The following is a 22,441-nucleotide window of genomic DNA, read 5'->3' as shown; positions in this document are numbered from 1 at the left end:
TTGTGTATCCCTTGCTGTTGAATAGATTTCACCCTTGCTGTTGAATAGATTTCACCTGTAGCTCTAAGTCAAAAATAGACTTACTCATAACTGAGAAAAATTATGCTTGGAAAAAATGTTTGCGATGGCTGAGTGTTTGGGTTTCCTGTATTTGTGAGACCATCATTAACTACTTTGAGTAAAGGAGGTAGTTATTAATGAAAGATAATCAGTGCTGCTGCTGCTGATTATAGGGAAAAAGGAATCAGCACATCTGAGGCAAATTATGTGACAACAGTCTCTATTAAAGAATGATACTCTGACTGGCTGTGGAGAAAAAAAAAACCCTTGCAAAAAGAAAATAGTGTGTTGTATCTCTCCATAAAAACAGAGTAATTTCTGAGATGGTAGGATGCATAAGATGTGGGCCTGTGGAGAAAAAAAAAAACCCTTGCAAAAAGAAAATAGTGTGTTGTATCTCTCCATAAAAACAGAGTAATTTCTGAGATGGTAGGATGCATAAGATGTGGGCTGGAGGAAAGGGAACAGACAGTAAGGGCACACGGTTGTATGCAACACAATGCACGATTGCTTTTAGAGATTCTTTGGAATATTTGGAAAGGAGGGCTCTTCTGAGAATGCTAATCTCTATAATTTTGGGCAGAGAGAAAGGGTAGGAGAGAAAGCATGTCACAATATATTTCAGATGCTGTTATTTTAGGAAAGGACCATTGAAACTCAGTACCGCTAGTGCATCTGCTGTGTGTGTCTCTGTGTATGTGTAAGGCTGAAGAGGTGAAATGTCCTCGGTTCATTGCTGTTGTTTAAATCTATGATTTATCATCAAGGTCACACCAAGAGAGAATACACCTCCACTTTAAATTTGGTGACACCTGTTTTCCATGCCAGGGCAGAGGAATTGTCAGAATGGAATGCAAGCCTTAGGTAATGAGTCTTACAGTAGTATGGACAAGTCAGACAGTGAATCACTTTTGAATCTCTTTTCCATGAAATATTTTTATGAGGATGTATGTGACAAACATTGCAGTAACACGTATGGGTGTCCCTCTAGTGCTTTAAGCAAACATTTTGCATTCATTAGCTCAATGTAGTATCTAACCTTACTAAAAGCTGAGATGCTTTCCGATTAATGTATTTAGCCTGATATCATTTGCAAATAACTTGAAAGCATTTGTGGTCTTGAGACAAAGAAATGATGCAACTATCACCACTATCATCTTATTTTTGCGAGGAAGAAGAATACCATAGATGAGATTTTAAAACATGACACATTAATACGTCCTGGGCATAGGTGCCCTAGACATAAGATCATCAATTATTTTTGTTGGTTGCATCATGAATGGAAATCAGTCTGGTCATGTTCTTGTGTTTAAAATAAGTAAATGTCCTATATTCAACAATTGCACAGAATGTCAGCAGAAGTAGTAGTATGCAATGAATTTAAAGCAAATGCTTTTTTTTAAAGTGATAAAAATGTCAGAAAGAGCACATCAAAAAGCATGATGTACAACAGCCTGGCTGTTTACCCTAACATATTCCAAGTAGCCTATTTTTTAAGGAAAACTGAACAAAACAATTTCTCATTTTGAAAAGAAGCTCTTTCCTGTTTCTTCCAGTACCTTTGTGAAATAAAATGTGGAACTCCTTGTTTTGTAATGGGAAAAAAAAGCTACCCCCCCCAATCATTTGCCTGCAGAGACTGAAAAGCGTAACTACTGAGCTATGGTTTCTAGATTTGCTTAATTTATACTGGGGGCAGGGGGGAAGAGGAAGAACAACAGTAAAAATAAAAAGTCTGAAAAACCTTTGGAAAAGACAATAGCCAAAGATTCAAATATGGAGGTAGAAGCAGGTTTTAATCATAACATTGTTAGAAAAAACTGCAGAAAGACTTGTCAGGTTGCAATTCATCCTAGTCTTGTCAATCACCATTATTGCCAGGCACAAAAATGAAGCTGAAGTGCATATGAGAAGTTTTTACATAGAAGTTGTAGAATATTGTCACTAACCCACCCCCACACACCCATTTTATTTCATACTGACAAAAGCTGAGATGAATGAGTTGTCTGGCCCTTCCCACTTTGTATAGTCATTGGCTGGCTTGGTTCTAAAAAGGATTTAAAAAAGGGGAATAATGTGCCTTTGCCTGGGATCTGAGACTGTCAGGGTGCTGAAAAGCTAATCTGTGAGCTGCCACCATGCAGATCTCTTGGGCTGTGTGCTCTGTCTGTGTCTTAATACAAATTGCATTTCGATCTGTGGAAGGGTGGCAGATGTTTAAAAATGATGCTACTGAAATCATTCCTGAGATCACTGAAAATACAGAAACACCAATGGAGCAGACTTTCAGCAACAACAACACAATGAACCAGGCAAAGCATGGAGGAAGACACATACCACAAGCTCCAGACCCTAACGGTAAGAAAAATAACATCATTATAACTGTTTTGGACCCTAATAGACAGTTTGTAAAAGAATACTTGTTATCATATATGTTTGTTTATTAAAACCTTCAGGTGTGGACCTAATGCTGTAAGTGATAGGGAGTTACATCTACTGTTGAAGAACTGTCAGTGTAAACATTAGAAGGGAGTTTACTGATGAAAAACATAGTCTATCTGTTGAACGATCCTTAAGTACTACAATATGCATTCCTATTCTGCCCAGCTGCTCTCTGCAGACACAACTCCAATACATAAAACCTGTAGAAGATACTACTTAAATTTCTCTGTGTTTTGTGCTTGCAAGCACTGTGAGGAAATACCATTAGTCATCTTTCTCTCTTTGATGTTAGGATAGGGCAATGGGTTGACAGTGGAGATAATATAAATTCTTAATATTTAGAAAGAGTCACACTAGTGTTGTCTAAGCTTATACAGGAACAATGGCACATGGAGCTTGTATTCAGCTAGATGAGAGAAGTGTGCTGCTCACTGTCCTTTGTCAACAGCCAGATTTTCAGCCAGATTCCAGCAGCCAAAAAAAGCTGTTATGAACAGTTAAAGCATTCCCAAGGGGAATTCATGCCCAAATGAATTGGAGGGGACTCTATTTTGCAGAGGTGTGCAATCTTGGAATCAGTTTGGCTACTTCAACAGCACTGACATACTTCATAACATATTGTCACTGCATTTGGCCAAATGTCTAACATTAGCAATGATGCAAAACACAAGCTTTGTGAGAAGAGATGGAATATGGGGAGTTAGCACCAGAGAAAGGTAGTTCTAAAGAAGCGTTCTACTGGCAAATAGGGCAAACTTGATCCTCCAGAGTGACACATTTGGCTACCAAATCCATGTAGCAACAAGTCAAACTTACAGTTTCCACCATCGTGCACTGCAGATCTGAGCTAGCCTTCTTTTTCTGGGGACAACTGGAAGGGAATTGTGTTTTTCTGCTGCAGCTGTCAGTTAAGGTGTTTAAAACCATAGCATTAACAATATTTTAAAAGAAAAAAAAATGAAGTCATGTTTTTGAGAGTGCGACTTTATAAAGGTCTTAAATCCCTAAAAGTGGGAGCACCCTGCTTCTCACAGGCAGCCCCACCACCCACCAGGTCAAGGCAGGTTGGTTTTGTTGTTACATCTGAATACCTTCATTTTTTAGCCTCTTACTACTCTGACATCAACTGGGGGGAATCCCACATGTCCCACTGATGTGTGCATATTTTTTGAAGGACATTTACTTAAGAAAGAGAGAGTGAAGGAGACTGGACAGTTATTTGAGATATAAAATGGTCTTGCATACTTATTTTAACATCTTTAACACAAAGAATCAAACTGATGATCGAAAGTGGCGAGACCTTCCCAGGACACATGACGTTGCACCAGACCATGAATAATTTTGCAGTATGTGGAACCTGCACACATACAGGACAGGACATACATGCTCAGAAAATAAACCTATATAGCTGAGACAAATGCCCATATATTTAACTGTATCTGCCTATGTGCTATGGTGGTACAACACACCTGATTCAGAGCATTATTTTTTACATAGACAGACATAATTTCCTTAAATGTGTATGGAACTTGGGAGGATAAGACTAAGTGCACGTGGACTTCAGTTGTCAGCATTTTTGTCACAGCATTATGACAAGGATTGTTTCATTTCATTAATGCGGTCCTTAAAACTTTTAAAAAATGAAATCTTGCTAGCTGTACTTTGATAAATATAAACCTGAGCACTAAAAATCATGTTTCTGTACTTCACAGGAAAAACAAAAATTAAAATATCTGTACAAATACTGTTCTATCACTAATGACTCAGGGTCAGAATTCTCTATTGAGGGAATAGAGAATTCCCTCTAAGAAGGGAACCACCTTGTGCACAGCAAGGAGAATGGGTCTAACAGACACAGCCTTCTATTTGTAAGCTGGCCTTTGAGGATTTCCACCACAAGTAGCGTTCCTGAGTTAAGACGATCCTTTTGACTAAGAGAACATTAGCATGTGTTTATCTAGATGAAGTTCTTTGATAAACACCCTCAAAAATCAAATTCTGTGTCTTCCAAACAAGCCAATTAGCCAAGCATGTCATTTGGCAAAAGAGACGCCTTCGGAAAAAGTCTGTTCCTACAATTGGAAAGTTTTTCTAAATCCTTAATGCTAAAAAATCTTGTCTTTCCTAATGTTTCATTTGCCTATAGCTGTCCATTGAGAAAAAGGGGGAAAAAGAACCACTGTAAGGTTCCTAATCAGCCAGAAGATGCCTCTAGCTGTCTGAAGGAAGTTATATGGGACAAATGGGATTATCACAGAGAGCAGTAAACTTGGAAAACCTAGTGCCTGAAGAGTGGGAATTTCTTAGCACTGTTGTTACCTGCTGATTTCCCTAATCTGGAACACATTATGCTAGTTAAAAATCACTTAAGGAACACTTTCTTTGTTGCAAAAGAATTTAAATCTGGAGTCAACCTCTGAAGTCAACAAACTAGAGCAATGGGGGAAGGTTTTGCCCACAGGTAAATGAAGCCAGGAGAATCCCATCAAAATTTCCCATGAGGTAACCGCTGCTGCTGGGGTTACACTTCAGAAGCTGCACTGCCCACCTGCAGAACCCTGACATGGAATTTACCTAGTGGCAAGAGAAGGATTTTGTCCATCAATTTGTATATTGTTATTCAAGGGTCTCATGACTAGTGTAGCCAGATATTCAGAAGCTGCACGAGTGAGTCTTTGGAGATAGTCTTCCCAAAATCTGCCACTGAAGATGTCCAGCTTGTATCTAGCTCAGAGCTAGATATCTGCTACAGAAACAAAAAAGTGCTTTCTCAAGGATGGGGAAGAAAGTAGTCAGTAATTAATGTTTCTTGTTTGCAGATGCTTCCGACTTCAGCTGCAGAGAAATGCGAACCACCCGCTATGTCACAGAAGGGCCTTGCCGCAGCATCAAGCCTGTCAAGGAACTGGTCTGCTCTGGTCAATGTGTCCCTTCGCACCTCCTTCCCAACTCTATTGGTAGAGGGAAGTGGTGGCGTCAGAATGCCCTGGATTATCGCTGCATTCCTGCTCACACTCGCATGCAGCGCATCCAGATGGCTTGTCCCGAGGAAGAGACTCGGACTTACAAATTCCGAGCTGTCACATCCTGCAAATGCAAGCGCTACACTCGCTACCACAACCAGTCTGAGCTGAAGGACTTTGGAAAGGAAACTGTCAGGCCTCAGAAGAACAAGAAGCCCCGTCTCTCCAGAGCCAGGAGCAGCAAATCTAACCAGCATGAGTTAGAAAATGCTTATTAGAAGGTGGCTCTGAGTGATACTGCCTAGCAGCTCTGGATGTTTTACAAAACATCAAATGGCACTCACAGGCCACAGCATGACATTCTGACTGCAGTAGGTTCCAATTCCTTCTGCTAAGCTGGGTCCAAGGCTCACATAGTCAAAAAAATCTGTCAGATTGTAGCAGTTATGGTCTGATAAGAGAATGAGATAAGCCGAGCTGGAGGGAGCAACACCTAAATTCAGTCTGAAAGGACAGGTACACCTTGGAGATTCATGTGAGGTCATGTGGCTTGTACAAGTAGGAATGCAGAGGGAAGTGAAGCTGTTACGGCAACAATCACACTTTGTTAGAAGTTGTTCTACTCATGTTATGTGAAAAGAACACTGAGATCCCTTTCCCACTTTTATAAGTGCCATGATGCAGGACAAACATGTGATTAAGGAAGCACCAGCAGAGTTACCGCTCTCTGAATGAGTTGTAGAAAGTTAGTGATAGCAGGGATTTCAACAGTTATGGTGACTGAAGTCAAATTGTTGGGAAATTAACATCCTGTGAGATGTCCTCATGCTCCAGTTGTTTCCTCTAAAACACAAAAATCAAAATATGGCACTCGTGTTCTCAAAAGTGTGACAAAGCTATTTCATACTTTTGATTAAAAGACTGTAGGTTCAACAGATTCAAAAACTGAGATTTGACAACTAAAACCATACTTGTTTTAGGGACAATGATTTGTTTCAGGAACAATTAAACAAATTCCACTAAGTGGAGCAGATTTATGAAATAGATGCTCGTCTCAAACCAGATAACCTCACTGATGTTTGTCCTGTAAACAGCTAATGATATGCATAATTTAACATAAAAGATACTGATTATTCCTTATTTCCTAGAACACAATTGACTTTAGTATCAGCTTAGATATCTCAATTTACTTTTTCTATTCTGTAGAGTTTGGATTATCTGGCCACACACTTTGTAGTGCTAAGACTGTGCAAGCCAAGTTCTGTAAGTAAGGTGCTGGTTCTGCATTAAAAGTGAGCCTCTGCTAATTTTAAAGTCATTAATTCCTCTAGACAAGTCTTTGGTGTGTGCAGCTTTGGTAAGTCTTTAGTTTGACAGCAACTTTCCTTTACTTAGCTTCTCAACATTCAGACTAATGTTTGTGTTTTTAACATTAAAGAATATTATTAGAAAGTGAATCGTCACATGCTGTATATATCCTGTAGAAGTGCTAAGCCTAGTATCAGATGAACACAGTTTGGGATGAAGACAGTTCCTCACTGTTCTTATTTTCTATGTAGAGTTTATGCTGAAGTCATATAAACTATGGAAATTTGCAATGTTGATAGATTTTGCAATTATTTTATGTGGGAACAGAACCTAGAGAGAAAAGATATTGTTTCAGAAAGTGAATTACATATTTATTTTTTTTCTCAGAAATTATTTATGCAATGTTTTTCCTTGTAGAGAATGAGAAAGTAATAATGCTTTAAAAATATTAGTCTGTTATTTTTAATTTTAAATACATTGTTAATAAAGTAGAAACAATGATTAATTATAGGAAGACTCATTGATTTTCAGCTATAGTATAAAGCTCATTTGCTGCAAAGCCAGTGAATTACAGAACAGTCAGGGTGTCGACTCCAATTTCTGTGATAGAGGGTATCAGGGTCCTTAATTCTCAGTCAATAACCCACACATCTAAAGAAACTCCATCCTGAATCTTCGTGCTCCAATGCACGACATTTCTCATGGAAAAAGTCTTCCTGTGCAGATGTGCAGCTCAGAACTATTTCAGTATTCTCATTTCTACTTCCCCTGGGGAAGAAAAACTCAGCCAATTTCAGTTTCCCTCCTACTCCCAGTGACATTTCCTGATTCATATGTTCACAACCTGATAAAGCCACCAAAGAAAACAAGAAGTCTGTGAACTGTCGATCAAGATTTCTTGATTGAAATCTGATTGTTTCAGATTTCTCTCATTGAAAAAAAAGAACTGTGGAATCCCCTTGCAAGTGCTGCCAAGCAACAGTTAAATTTTTAACAATTTGATATTGTAGACCTGTGCCCATTTTCATTTATAAGGCCATGTTCTTTAAGAAACAAAGACATTTTCCAATGAAGTCAGGGAAAACTGAGCTTGGACTGCACATAGTGTAATACAGCTGTAAAGATTAACAGCTTTTTCAAGACAGCCAGTAGATAAGGTGTCCTTTCACTACTATTAGTTGATACCTCATATAAAAACATAATACAAACAGTTGTCATACCTGTGACAACATTTTTCAGACTTATCTTTGACTTTATGAATTTGGCACTTGGGGCTTGATTTTTAGAAACCAGCATGAACACCTGCAAGTGCTTCTTAAGTAAGAAAAGCAGTTCAGTTCCTCTGAAAAGCTATTCCACAGTCTCACTGGCATCTAAAGTTACTAGAATATTGTTTTTAAAATGCTGTGATAAGCCAGTGAAAGAGACTTACTCCACTTCATCTGAGACTTCATGCTGGATTCCAGGCAGTTCAGAAGTATAGGACCTGCTGCAGGTAAACCAGTAATACCTTTCTCCCAAATGTTTCACCTTGAAGACGTACTCTTCCAAAAAAAACCCCAATCCTCCCACACAGTTCTCTTCTACCAAAAGTGCAAAAGTTTCCTGCTGTTACGCTGCCATTCAGAATCCTGCAGTTTTCTGACTTACAATGTAACGATTGGTTCTTTGCATGTTATAAAAGCTTTTACAAGAACACCAATGGACAGGGAGTCCTGAGGCACTTACTTATACTACTACGTTTCCTCTCAACGCCCATCCTGTTTACAGTTGCTTCTCACTGGTTTCTTACCACACGTTAAAAGTGGATTAGATGAGCAGTCTGCAGATATGCTTAGTCTTCTGTAACCTTACTCCTGAAACAGTCCCCTCCAACCACCTCTTTTGCAATTTATGTTATCAAGAGAGGAATGGGAAATAGTAGTGTTCTGCAAACAGCTGGAAAAATCAAAATGTGGGATGTTTCACAGAGGTAGACGGCTACATCCCCCCCTCAAATGTGGGTTCTTTTCAAACAGAGCATTTGGGTTGGTTGGTTGGTTGGTTTTCACACTTTTTTTTTTTTTTAATCTCTAATAAAGGTGTACGTGATTTTAGCCTCAGATTAGTACATATTACTTACAGCTGTTAGTAGGGCTCTAGAACAACACAGAAATTTAGAGAGTGACTTACTGGTCTAATAAACTATGTCAGTGTTTGCTGAAAGCTTTATTTACGACTTAAGGGACATGCTGTACAGAGGAGATGCCATCTCTAACTGGGGGTTTGGGAATGAGGGTCTGCAGGAAATTTCAGTTTGTCTTCCACACCAAATCTATACACTTCCAGTTCTTTCTGAAGAAAAAAGGTTGCTACTGTACACAGAGGAAATAACTGAAAACAGAGCGACTTTATAGATTGTCCTTACATCAGTGAAACATTACTAGACACAAGGCATACATGCAACAGGCTCTTTCAGAGTAACAAATACTCCAAAGGGGCTTTGTAAGGGGCAGAGACCTGCTGGGCGCTCCTTTTACAGAAGCATTAAATAGTTTTTCGTCAGGACTATAAACTCTTCAGGCAAGAGCGAATTTCTTCATTGTAATTTTTGCAATAAAATAGCACAATGGTACGTAGTGTAGGTGCTACTGAACTGTAAGTAGTAACAGGTCACTGAATTTACCTTCACTTGGCTGGAGACAGCTGCCTGTCAGCAACTGAACTGTCATAATGGGTAGTCCACAGAAAAACAATCAAGTTGCTTTTTTCAGACAGGATTCATGATTTCTCCATCAGCTTTGAACATTCATTTGTCCCCCATTTTTATTTCCAACTTGTGTAGACAACAAACCATGGCACATTCTCTACAATATACTCACTGACTTACAAAAAATAGTCAGTGTGCCTACTTTATTTCTTTTTCTGGCAAAAATACAATTCTGCTATTATTCAGTGAAAAATAAACTTACAGGCAGCACAAACAGCCTGCTGGTATCCACAAGGTCCCAAAGATTTTGCATGAGGTTCAACTTTTTAATTACAAATTGCACAATAAAGAACATAACTTTATCCAGTGAGGCCCTAGGCCCAGAAAACACATATTGTGTGTGTTCTGCAAATGTGGTTGAGAAAGTCAGCATCATGAAATACAGAAAGAATAAACATGTATTTTTTTAGCCATATGACATCAACTTATAATTAGCTTGTTTCACTCAAATTAGTGCAGTATATGGGTGCACAGAACAACTTTTCTATAGTAAACAGGCTCAAAAGTCTTAAATTAACATAGAACATATTTATATGTAGCTTGAGTTGGGATTGAACATACTGTGCAGTTGTAACCTGAAATTTGAATAAACTGAAACTCCCCTTGATAGGCAAGTAAGGGAAGTCCACCTTTAAAATAACTCACAGTTTAAAATAAAGCCAGTACAAGTTGCAGAACTTGCAACAAACACAGCTGATGTTATTCAGTTACACAAAATAGTACAACTGCTCCCCTTTCAGTCTTAAAGCCATCAAAGGACAATTCTGCACAAAGTTTTTTCCAGTTATATACAAAGGGATGGACATTTCTCTTCTGTTCCCAGAATTGTGGGAACGGTTTTTACACTGAATGTTGGAGAGTTGTAACATCAAGCTGCAGTGTTTCATGGACAAGGGTCATGATGCCTTGTTGTCTTTTCATTGAATTAGGAATATGGTGCTTTTCTGTCTTTTTTGATGCCACAATGAATTTTATTCTCACTAGAGTATAATAAACGTACTGTGCCTGAAGCCCAAAGGGAAGGAAGTAATGCTGATTCTTCTGGCTCCGTTAACCATTCCTGACACTGTATCATTAACTAGCTATTTCTTTTAATCCTAAAAGCTCTCACTGCTCTCTTATGAGGACAAGTTATTACTGTGAAAAGAGGATAATAAAACTAATCAGTAAAACCTGAGTAGAGGTAAAACTCATCAGCACAAGCCCTGCTAATTCTGAAATAAAAGTATAAAGAACACAAAGACAATCTTCAAAACATTATCTCACCTCTACCGCATCACAATGTACGGCTAAATTGAACAGTTCCAGGGAGGGGGCATCCACAACTTCTCTGGGCAACCTGTTCCAGTATCTCACCACCCTCACAGTAAAGAATTTCTTCCTAATACCTAACCTAAGTGTACCCTCTTTCAGTTTAAAACCATTGCCCCTCATCCTGTCACTAGACTCCCTGATAAAGAGTCCCTCCCCATCTTTTCTGTAGGCCCCCTTTAAGTACCGGAAGGCCGCTATAAGGTCTCCCTGGAGCCTTGTCTTCTCTAGGCTAAACAATCACAACTCTCTCAGCCTGTCCTCATAGGAAAGGTGCTCCAGGCCCCCGATCATCTTCGTGACCCTCCTCTGGACCCACTCAAGGAGGCCCATGTCTTTCTTACGCTGGGCCCCGCAGAGCTGAATGCAGTACTCCAGGTGGGGTCTCATGAGAGTGGAGTGGAGGGGCAGAATCCCCTCCCTTGACCTGTTGGCCACACTTCTTTTGATGCAGCCCAGGCTTTCTGGGCTGCGAGTGCACGTTGTCAGCTCATATTCAGTTTTTCATCCACTAATATCCCCAAGTCTTTCTCTGCAGGGCTGCTCGCAATCCACTCATTGCCCAGCCAGTTTGTCTGCGATTGCCTCAACCCAGGTGCAGGACCTTGCACTTGGCCTTGTTGAACTTCATGAAGTTCACATGGGCCTACCCCTCTAGCCTGTCAAGGTCCCTCTGGACGGCATCCATTCCCTCTAATGTATCAACCACACCACTCAGCTTTTGAACACTTTAGTATCTAAGCTTGTAATCCATCCCAGCCCTGCTTCTCCCTGGTGCTACCAGGGGCTGACTGGTTCACGCTGGTGCCATGAACATCCAGTGTGTGATGTGAATCACTTTTTTGCCTCATATTGGCTACTCAGATTCTAACTGATCTAGGTGGGGTTGTCATGACACTTTGGCACTAGCACTTTAGATTGAAATTGTCCCTTTCTTATGAATTTGTACAGCACTCAGGATATGGTAACATTGATCTGTGCTTGGTGTCCGTAAGGGTAATGCCATCATTTGCATCTCAAAGGGAAGCAGCCCCAACTCCTTCATTGAGTTACAAGTCCAAAGTCATGCACCTCCCTGCTGAAGACTGCCACATCAGGCTGTTTGTAGTATTAACCGTTAGACTCAAGCTTTCTTGTTCGTGGCTTTCCAGGCAATTTAAATATACTCTCAAACCAAGGAATAAAAGTGTATTTATTTTGTGGTTATCAAGCCCCTAAATTAAACAGATATCTTTATCACTTTGCCAACAATTTAATGCTTGTGGCATGAGGTTATTTCAATGTCTTAAGAAAACGTCTCAGCTCTGGCTAAATAAATAAGTGATGTCATTCTTCATTCAGGCTACCAGATTCTTTGGTGTAAAAACTTCCCTTAGGAGAGGCCTTGGGACATAGTGGCTCCTCTGAGACTATTTACATCTGTCAGATTCTCTAATCTCTTCTTCCTTCCTTCCTCCTGTCTATTTCCTTCCCTTTCACTATAAAATGGCCAGTATTTAACTCTAATGCTTCCAGTCTGCACAACATGCTTTTAGAATTGGGTGGTTGTTTTGTTTTGGTTTTTTTTTTATAACCAGAAATAAGGCTTAATTTAAGGTAATTACTCTCCCATTTGGAGGGTTTTGCTATTTGCAGGGCCTTCTTTTTTTCTAGTCAAATTATCAGGAGAAGTTAGTTTTAAAAGTGATAGTTTTCTTCTAAAATTGTTCTTCAGATTAAAGGGTGGTGCTCAGAACCAGAAACTTTTCACTCATGATGAATTTCTGCGTGTCTAGAAACAAAAGTAGCGCTATCAGGAAATCATTATTGAGGGGAGAGAGAACACAGAAAATTGCATACACTTCCAATGATTTGAGAAAATGCATGTGAAATTTCAGCCTGCTCATCAATTAATATGGGCCTCTGAATAAATTAATCTTCAAATCAGAGGTGTCCAGGGTCCTCCTAGGAGCCAAAAATAGGCCCAGTAATTTTAAAAGATACATTTTCCTAGAATTAGTTTTGTCATTAACATCTCTAATATGGCATCAAGAGCTAACAATCAGTCATAAGGATTATTCTTTGGACTTGCACTTGCAGCAAGAACAGAACAATAGTACTTTGTGGAGTGAAAAGTGTTAATAAATGCAAGCATTCAATGGAGCATAGTTCAGTGACAGGAATTAGTGAATAGGATATCCTTACTGGGAAAACTGGCATAATGTCAGAATTTAAGCATCGTATCCTCAAGCATGTCCCTTTCTTCTAGTTGGAAATGCTGTCTGTCTAGAATTTAAGGATTTTAGCTAGTTTTTCATTATTTTGGGATGCTTGGAACCTCAAAGTGGCCATCAGATGTGTATGCAACTGATTTGTAGCATAGTCTGAAGAAACAGTCTGCAGGAGCAATAAACTCATTTCACGTCCAATTTACTTTTAAGCTACACAGCTCTCAAATATATAATTCTGTCTTGGTTAGCAGTACCATCACCCTATATTTACTGAAATACACCATTGTTATTTTGAAGTACATGTTACATACAGACGTTATACCCAATGACTTTGAATTTACTTGTATTTCTCTGCAAACAGTGAAAATACAACTTTTAATATATATAGAATGCTCTGCTATTTAGAAGGCAAATAGAAGGCTCAAGAGCAGTGGAAATGACACATGCCTAAGGGCATTCACGTAAAACCCCCTAACTTATTATAGAAAGTTTATGGGTGGTCTTTGGGGCAATGGCAGGTATACTAAAAACATATTTGGAACTGGCTGTTCGGTGAGACCTCTCACACAAGTCTGATGAGAAGCTGGTCCAGGAAACTTTTAAAACAAAACATAACTAAGAAGAAAGCCACGTCCAAGAGAAAACTGCAACCAATATGGGTTTCAGTGGAGCTGTACTGATTTTTGACATCGGGATCCTAATACGATATTTAAAGGACAATCACCCAGATTACATTTATGCAGTTTAAAAAAAAAAAAAAGATCTTTCTACTTATGAAAGGCCAAAAAAGCCATACTAATCAGCAAAAAGAAACACATTTAGCAGTAATAATGGAAGGATTCTTCACATCCGCAGCACCTGACAATGTATACTAAAAACATATTTGGAACTGGCTGTTCGGTGAGACCTCTCACACAAGTCTGATGAGAAGCTGGTCCAGGAAACTTTTAAAACAAAACATAACTAAGAAGAAAGCCACGTCCAAGAGAAAACTGCAACCAATATGGGTTTCAGTGGAGCTGTACTGATTTTTGACATCGGGATCCTAATACGATATTTAAAGGACAATCACAAAAAAAAAAAAAAAAAAAAAAAAAAAAAAAAAAAAGATCTTTCTACTTATGAAAGGCCAAAAAAGCCATACTAATCAGCAAAAAGAAACACATTTAGCAGTAATAATGGAAGGATTCTTCACATCCGCAGCACCTGACAATTTAAAATGAGTTAACATTCAAGAAATTCACTTCACAGAAAAAAAGTTTCAGATCATTTTTTGTCATGGGCTATGAACACCTAGACTCTGGGGACTACTTCTAAGGGGGGTGGTCTGGAAACTGACTGAGAAAAATGACCCTATATTGAATATGTTCACTACACAGGAGAGTACACCTCCACTGGAAATTTCCAGGTGTCTGCAAATTTAAAAAGCTTGAAAAAGCTTTCTTCTGATTACTTAGGTATCAAAAAAACCCTCAAATATAATTATGACACGTTCCCAAGAAAATAATAAAAAAAAACTTGCAAAATCCTTCATCTATGAGGAACTCTTTGGACCATTATTCCATAGTTGCCAAAGAGAAGCCTTTCCTATTATAGCTATGTCTATAGCTAGCTTACATTGTCACCCCCTTTATATCAGAAGTACGGTGGAGAATCACATTTCAAATTCAGTGTTCTTAAAAATCTCCTGTTGTACTCTCAGAACCCTTTCTACTCACACTCTGTTCTGTCTAGTTTATAGAATGGACTTCTGTGCAGTTCACAGGATGTATAGATTAAGCAAGACCTGTGCTCTTAAGAAGACAAAAGCTGTCTGTTAGACTCGGCTGTATGTCTGCATGCTGCGCTCCTGGAGAGAGAGCTTTCTCAGTACCAGTGAATGTAGAATTAGTGATGGTTTGCAAAATCAATCATCAACCATTTTAGTCTGGTTACATACATAGGCATGAGTTACATTTCTTGCGAGCCAAAATGGAGAATTCTCAGTAACATTTAATATCTCAAAAATAATCTTGACATATGTAGCAGGTAAGAATATTTGGATTTAATGCTTAAGCTTAATAACCTCTCAGAATATGAGTAAACAAGGATTAACTTGTCAGTTGGTTTAAGCTGAGCTCTCTCCTTTGACTTCATTTCAATTACATTTTTTGCAAGCAGCTGAGGACGAGGTCAAGTACATGGTTTACCTTAAAAAACTCACACACATCCTTTTGGACATACTTTGTAGTAAATCAGCACGTACCACTGTTATTTCAAAATATTTTTACTCAGATGTGATATTAAACTCTACACAGGTGCCAGGTAGGATGTTTCTTTAGTCTTCTTTTATCATTATATTAACAAATATAGCTCTCTTCCTTAACATAGTCAATATTTTACATTTTAATTTTCAGCAGGAAAAAAGTGTAGACATTATCTGACATATTTTTTTGATTGTAACTGCAGGAAGAAAATTATAGCATGCTCTCTTGCCCACGGTTAAGAATCACAGAGAATGTGGAGATATTAAAAGGTGTATCAACAACCATAAAATGGATCTATGCTTTCTAACTGGGGAAAAAAGGAAAAAAGAAAAAAAAAATTTAAAAAAATTGAACTTGCTGGCCTGATTCATTTGATTGTTTCTAAAGAAAAGAAGAAAAAGCACCTGGTCATGCTTTGGTTGAGAAGCTGAACAATCTGTTATTTCCTTACAGGAGTGCATTGAATAAATGTATTTTAAATACTAAATAATACAGCAGTGCGATTTACCGTTAGACTAAAAAAAAAGACCCATACGTACAGTGTTGCTATGTATTCTTTTTCATACTGTCACACACATCAATATGTTGCTACTGTTAAAAATTAAATTTAATTCTAGTCAGGCAGACAAATTTGAAAGGTCTAAAACCAGCTGGAACATTTAAAGTAGTTCTAGTCATGGAGGTCATAGCACTCATCTGTTACAAATAACAGATATTTAAAACAGTCCCTTCTCTATAGATAAATTATACTAAATGCAAAACATGGTAAAAGATAGTCAGCAGGTACATTGTAAAAACTTTCAGGCTGCAAGTTCTTCATGTATGGGACTAAAAAATCCCAGCCCAGTGAAGGCAGTTAGGGCTGTACAGTAAAAAATATAAAATAATAACAGAATAAAATAACAAAAGAAAAGGAGGTTAAACATTCTGGCACTTCCAAGAAAAACCAAAGCCTCACGTTGTGAAAGGCACTTAGTGCCCTTAAAGAGGGTATTTTGTGCTGCCACCAGCTTGAGGGCTTTACAAGATTTAACTGCAGAGTGAGTTGAGTCAGGAGACTGTCACTGGAAGAAGAGAAGATGTAGTTAGCATCTACTTTTTTTTTTTGAGAACATGAAATTTTTTGCTTGCTATTTAATTACACGGGAGAGGGCTTGCTTTTTTTATAGTGCCTTTTTTTTCCTTTTTTTTTTTTCGTTTAAGAATACCTGAAAGTGTTTTTAACAACTGTGAAAATGATTAAGCTGTGTATGTATTTCTAAAAGACCCTCTTTGTTTGTATAAGTGCCATGGTGACTTTGGAAAGGCTGCTGCTCTAGGGGAAGTAATTATTTAGCTGCCACTTTATTCTCACTCTTTTCTGTATATCACAATACTGTTTTTTTGCCTTGTCTACTGTAGATCTCAATACATTTTATTTTCCATGCAGTGACTGATTCCAAGCCTCCTTAGTCAGCCATTGTGTTTTTCCTGTTGGAAATGCATGTCTTGAGGTGCTATCTCATTGCTGCTCTTTGAAAATGTTCAGACACAAACCTCATGGCAGCTGCCAAGGCTTCTGCACAAGTGGCTCCTCCTGTGTTTCCTGGCAGCTACCTCAGATGGCACAAATACATGTGGTTTATTTCATATCTGCTATATGTTTATGGAAAAGTAAACTCTACACATCTGCTAAAGTTAATTTGGAAAATCATTCCCTGATTTCAGAATGCACAAGCTGCATAACTGGGGAAGACAAAAGAGGCAAATTACCAAGCTCCAGTACTGCAGGAGGCATTGCTGCAGGAATAGGATGTACAAGCCAGTCCCTAGTCACTAACACCTGCTTTCCTGGCACGTGAGTGCTACACCTACATAATTGCTTAAAATCTACTGTTAAGCATCACAGACCAGATTCCCTTTTATATTTTGCCAAGGTAAAATGACATCAAAATAAGGTTCCTGTCCTTAAGGCAAAAACTGACTTAATGATAATCAGGCTCTTTTTCATTTGTATGCGTATGTACACATAAAGGCATGTGCACATGAACTTTTTACAATATTTGCAAATGCTAGAAATAGGCCTCTGTAGCAAGTACTGCATTATATCATAATTCTATTATATGGAAATGCACATGAAGAGTAGAAAAGAAGTTATTAGACACTCACTTTCAAAAGTGAATCAGGATTTCCAGATACTAAGATCACACCCCAGATTCCTGAGAGGTGGCTGTCAGTGTGAGCCGCCCAGCTAGGAGCTGCAGGAGCATAATGGTGAGTAATGTTTGTGGCCTCAGAGCCTTTGAGGCTAAATGCAGGAAAGAAAGCTCCTCTACCAAACCTTCAAAACAGGCCTCTTGATGCTTTTAATTTTTCATCATATCTGACATTCTTTACTCTGATTCTTTACTCTTTGCATAATCAAAATGACTAATCACAAGATTTTAAAATGAGCTTTCCTCACATAACTTACTATTCATGGGAACTTCAGGCCTTATAAACAAGTAAATGGCTGACAACAGACTTTGAAATATAAAAATAAGTTTAAATAATATCCCAGGAAGTTGGAAATTTTATACTCCATAACAATAATGATCTAGTGAGAGGCCTGAAGCTATATATCAGAAAAGAAAAAAAAAGGGCACATATATGTTATTTTTGAACGCAACATATAGCTTGAAGAAGACCTAAAGTGAATCATGTAATAATTTAAAATGTATAAACTTCCAGTTCAGAATATTTCTTTTTGACTACAGATGCCAAGTTGAGCAAGTCAGATCAAATCATCTGAGGAACAATATTTTCCAGGGGTTGCAAAAAGTCATAGCATTTGCTATGCTGGAATTGCCTAGTGGATTGTCACTACTGCTTGCAGCCTTGGCACGGTAGAAGCTGGGCATCAGTGTCCTCAGTGCTAGCCCCCAAGTCCTGACAAAGGAACAGGCTAAAGTCAACTGCTATTAGACACCTTTTCACTACTACCATGAACTAGCAAGCCCAGACACCAAGAATCCCAGTGCTTCAGTTTTGCCTCTTGAGGATAATGACAATTTTATAGGCAGACACTCCAACCCTCTTCACTGTGCTGGGCAGGGGTCCAAACCCGTGTGTCTCTTGCATGTCTCTAGTTAGCATGGATGCTGATTTTATGTCTAAGCCACATTACTTTACAATTTAAATAATTAAGTCTTAAACAACAGGCTCCTGATAACGAGATATAGTAGAACTATAAGCTTTCTTTGTCCTTCATTTTGGGTCCACAGTTGGTGATACTGTGAGAGTGGTCAAACACTGGAACAGATTACCCAGAAAGGTTGTAGAATCTCCATCCATGGAAATATTCAAAACCTGACTGGACACAGTCCTGGGCAACCTTCTCTAGCTGACCCTGCTTGAGCAACGTGGTTGGACTAGGTGGTTTCAAGAGATCCCTTCCAACCTCAACAATTCTGTGATACTGCGGCTGTGTAATGAGCAGATAGCTTGCTTGTGTCATGGCTGTTTTTCTCCTCTTTGGAACAAAACTGGGAAGCTCTGACCTGTAGGACCTCCAATGCTAGTGGCTAATTCAAAGATGTTCCCTTAACTCACATGGTTAACACTAATGTTATTTTAAGACCACTTCAGTTCTTTGCCAGTACCTTGTACGGTGTCCTAAACTCACTGAAACATAAACCTTGAAGAGAGTCTCCTGGTCCATTTTAAATAATAATGATTAATAACTATTATTTACAGCACTGAGAGTTTATTTACAGCACTGAGAGTTTATTTACGGCTTTATGCAGCAAATACAGAAAAAAATCACAATCTGTATTAGCTAACTGAATTAGCTCAGCAAGCTATTCTTATACAACATAAAATTCAAAAGGGACTCTAAAAAGAAAACTAAGGCTTCATTAGGCAAGTAAGCTGGTGAGAAATTTGGTATATATTAAATACTGAGTAATTGAGCAGTATATAGACATAATTAGCTCCAAGTAGCACATACATAAAGGATATAGATATGAAAGATATAAATGAAAGTAGAATAGGATAAATTCATTGCAATTGTGGGGCAATGGATTTTTTTAAGGACGAAAAGCAGCTGGAATATTGGCAAGTCAAATGAGAAAAGCTGAAATGGGGTGTGAGTTACTCCCCCGAGTCCATTCTGTTTGACTGACCAAAGTCTTGAGTCCTGTGTACGCTTGGTGTTTTGTATCCTAAATTACAATATCTGGCAAGAAAAAAAACATTTTTGCCTTTGATCCTCAGTTAAAGCAGACTGAGAAAATCCCTTCATAATTGGTTAATAGTTTATGGGGCTAAAATTGTTGTTGTAGCACAATCTGTGGGAACAACACAGGAGAAATATTTCCTGCAGAAAGAATGCTGAAGTTTAATTACTACACATCATGAGAGAGGATTTCAATTTTTAGGGCCCTGTGTTCAGGCAGTTACTAGGTAGCCAGCTTGTACTGGAATACTGATGCTTTAGTCTAATCTCTGCTGTGCCAGAGAACAGTGGAGGGGCCTCATTCTCATGATGGGGTAGAAGGAATGTTACACATCTCTTAGGTCTTATCATCGTGTACATTGCTATGCCAGGCAGTTTAATTAATAACTGTCGACATCTTGTCATTTATCATTACCAAAACGGGAGGTGAGGGCCCTTCCATATGCATGCTGTACAAATAAATTAAAGTTGTCTCAACCAGTCTCACGGGTTTGCTGCTGTCAGTCACTCATGTTGTCCTTCCTGCAGTTCAAAGACTTGCATCTTATCTTGCTCTCAGGGCTGGGCAGCTATTTATATAATATAAAACAAAAACACATATACATGCAAGCCTGGTGGATAATCAACCTCAGTTAATATTGTGGTAGAGTGTTCAATTACTGAGTTCACGATAAGACATTTACTACTAGATTCGAAATGTACATCAAGGAAGAATGTTTCAGGAGCAAAGACATGCATAGAAATGAGTCCCTGAGATAGTGGGAAAACGCTGCAGTCAGATAATGACATCAATATAAGCTTTTTCACGGACTTCAAATGTCATTAGAGCAATATCTTATTTTCAAATCACATAGCTAAATACTAAGTAGTTCAGTATATGTAAATTGCTCATCTTTCTTTGAAATCAGATTACCATTTTGCACGTGCCTCAAGAATACCCAGAATGGCTCTGGATACTAGACAGGATTTCATTTCTAACAGTCAAGCAGAAAAACTTCCTCTCTGTGAATGCTTTGATTCTTGGTAGCATTTTACAGGAAAGATCAATTCCAACTGAAATGAGAAGGTGGCCAGAGCTAGAGTAGTAGTGTGAGTAACACACTTCCAAACACAATCCATTTTTGGTAAATAAAAATAAACCGTTCATTAGAGGTGCTGCTCTGTCTTCAGGGGCACAGTATGCCAGGGGCTGTACACAGAGAAACAAGAGCCCCACAGATCTTATTATTAAAGTTAAAAAACAATAAACCGAACTCTGTTTAGTCTGCACAATTAACTGAATTGTGAGAAATTTTCATGTTAATTTGTGGATGCAGACAGAGCTTCCTGGGCCTGCTGAAGACAAACAATGGAGCATCTCTGTTTTGGTTTTGCAGGTATGTTTGACTGACTCTGAAGGAGCCTTATCATTCTTGGCTATTGAAGGCCAGTAGGAAGTGCTGGATTCCTGCAAGGACTGCCAGAACCTTCCTTCCAGAAGGAGGGTGCTGGCTACCTTTAAAGAATCATATTAAGCTGCGACTCACTAAAGTACCTGTTAAAGCCACTAGCATGATTCAGGTCACACTTTCACTTTCATCAGGAAAATAGTTGGGCAAATTGTGGGATATGGCAGTTTGGCCACACTGAGTGTCCTAGCTCTGTTCCTTGTACTGCTTTCATGTGGGGGATGACCCTACATGCAGGAGAGTATGTGTAGCACTGTATAATATCTGTTTCTTACAGACAAACTATACATTACACTAAGATTTCATTAAAAGAAGAACATGATCAAACAGAACCCAGCATACAGGTAAGTGCAAACAAGAAAACCCTCCACCAGAGCTTGTGAATTTCCCATATTTAAAATATCAAAGGGACCAAAAGTGGCAGGCATAAGATAGACCAAAAAGAAAGAGACCTTTCACATGCCATCCTTAGCAGAAGCCCATGGTAGACTTAATACTCAGGGGTCAAATGGCTGAACTAACTATGAGAGCATTTTAATAATGTGATATGGTGGTAATTCTGGCCCCTTCTGGCCACAGTAAATTGCCCTGTTTGGATGGAGCCAAGCTGAAATAGCACGTTGTGCATGCATCAGGAAATGATCTCATAATATACAAAGCCTCAGTCTGTAGGTGACAAGTAAGGGCCCAACAAATTAATCTCATCAGCTGCATTCATCTTTGGATGCTACTCTGTGCCAGGCCACAATGTGTGGGCTGGAGTCTATTTTTTTCATTCGTCTAACTTAAACGGGTAGTTTGAATTACTATGATACAAATGTTCTATTCTGTGCTGTCTGCGTCCTAGATTGTTCTTACTGAAATGGGAAGGAGTATCATGTCATATTTTACAGACAGAGAAACGAATTATTATGCTGACAGCTTGCTTTTTTTAATATATTTTGAACTATACATTCTATAAATCTAATGAACTGAATTTATTGTTTTCCTTAGTCTTTTCCTCTTTAATGGCAAGCATCTTTATTAATACTTTAATTATTTATGATGCCATTCAGAATGCACTAGGTTCTACAGTCTATCCTTTAATTGCATTCCTCACTATGTTATTAAGTCCTCACAAGATCAGAAATCACATCTAAGTGAAATGGAAAGAAAGAGTTGCCTTAGGCTCAGGATTGGAATTTAGGAGATGGTATGCTATTTAAAAAAAAAAGGAAAAAACCAACACATTAAATTGTAAAGAACAACCCCACCCTCCATTTTAAAGAAGCACACTTCTTTTTGCAAAATATGTCAGTAAATTTTGCTGCCATATGAATATATTGACAGCAGAAAGAACAAAATCTTTACAACACTCCCCCTTTTTTCCCTGACACACACAGTGACTCTATTGCAGACATAAGGAAGGCAGGCAGATCTTCAGTTGCCTGCATTCTATCTTTCTGGTGTTCATTTTAGAGTTAGCAAAGGGAAGATTTTTGGGTTTTTTTCCAAATCTATTATTTGTTC

At 38.5% G+C, this 22,441-nt stretch overlaps 1 protein-coding gene across 2 annotated transcripts; it reads left to right on the top strand.

Annotated features, from left to right (window-relative positions):
• The first annotated feature begins 176 nt into the window (after positions 1 to 176).
• SOST (sclerostin) lies at positions 177 to 7,211 on the top strand. 2 transcript variants are annotated; one of them, XM_009283013.1, is made up of 3 exons: positions 177 to 187; positions 517 to 2,418; positions 5,322 to 7,211. In XM_009283013.1, exons 2-3 carry the CDS (start codon positions 2,199 to 2,201, stop codon positions 5,741 to 5,743), a joined length of 642 nt encoding a protein of 213 aa, XP_009281288.1. In that variant the 5' UTR covers positions 177 to 187; positions 517 to 2,198; the 3' UTR covers positions 5,744 to 7,211. The 2 variants fall into 2 exon arrangements, with proteins under 2 accessions (XP_009281288.1, XP_009281279.1); XM_009283004.2 differs by lacking the exon at positions 177 to 187 and having other exon boundaries at positions 437 to 2,418.
• Positions 7,212 to 22,441: the final 15,230 nt, after the last annotated feature.

This window comes from Aptenodytes forsteri, unplaced genomic scaffold (assembly GCF_000699145.1).
Source record: "Aptenodytes forsteri isolate BGI_AS27 unplaced genomic scaffold, ASM69914v1 Scaffold492, whole genome shotgun sequence".
In the NCBI taxonomy this organism is placed as follows: domain Eukaryota; kingdom Metazoa; phylum Chordata; class Aves; order Sphenisciformes; family Spheniscidae; genus Aptenodytes; species Aptenodytes forsteri.
Note: the sequence above shows the minus strand (reverse complement) of the source record. Positions and strands in the feature narration are given on the sequence as shown.

Bases quoted from the DNA above. Each gene is read 5' to 3' on its own strand.
- SOST (XM_009283013.1), top strand. From the start codon at position 2,199: ATGCAGATCTCTTGGGCTGTGTGCTCTGTCTGTGTCTTAATACAAATT. The intron at 2,419-5,321 runs GTAAGAAAAATA...TCTTGTTTGCAG, and splicing joins ACAAGCTCCAGACCCTAACG to ATGCTTCCGACTTCAGCTGC.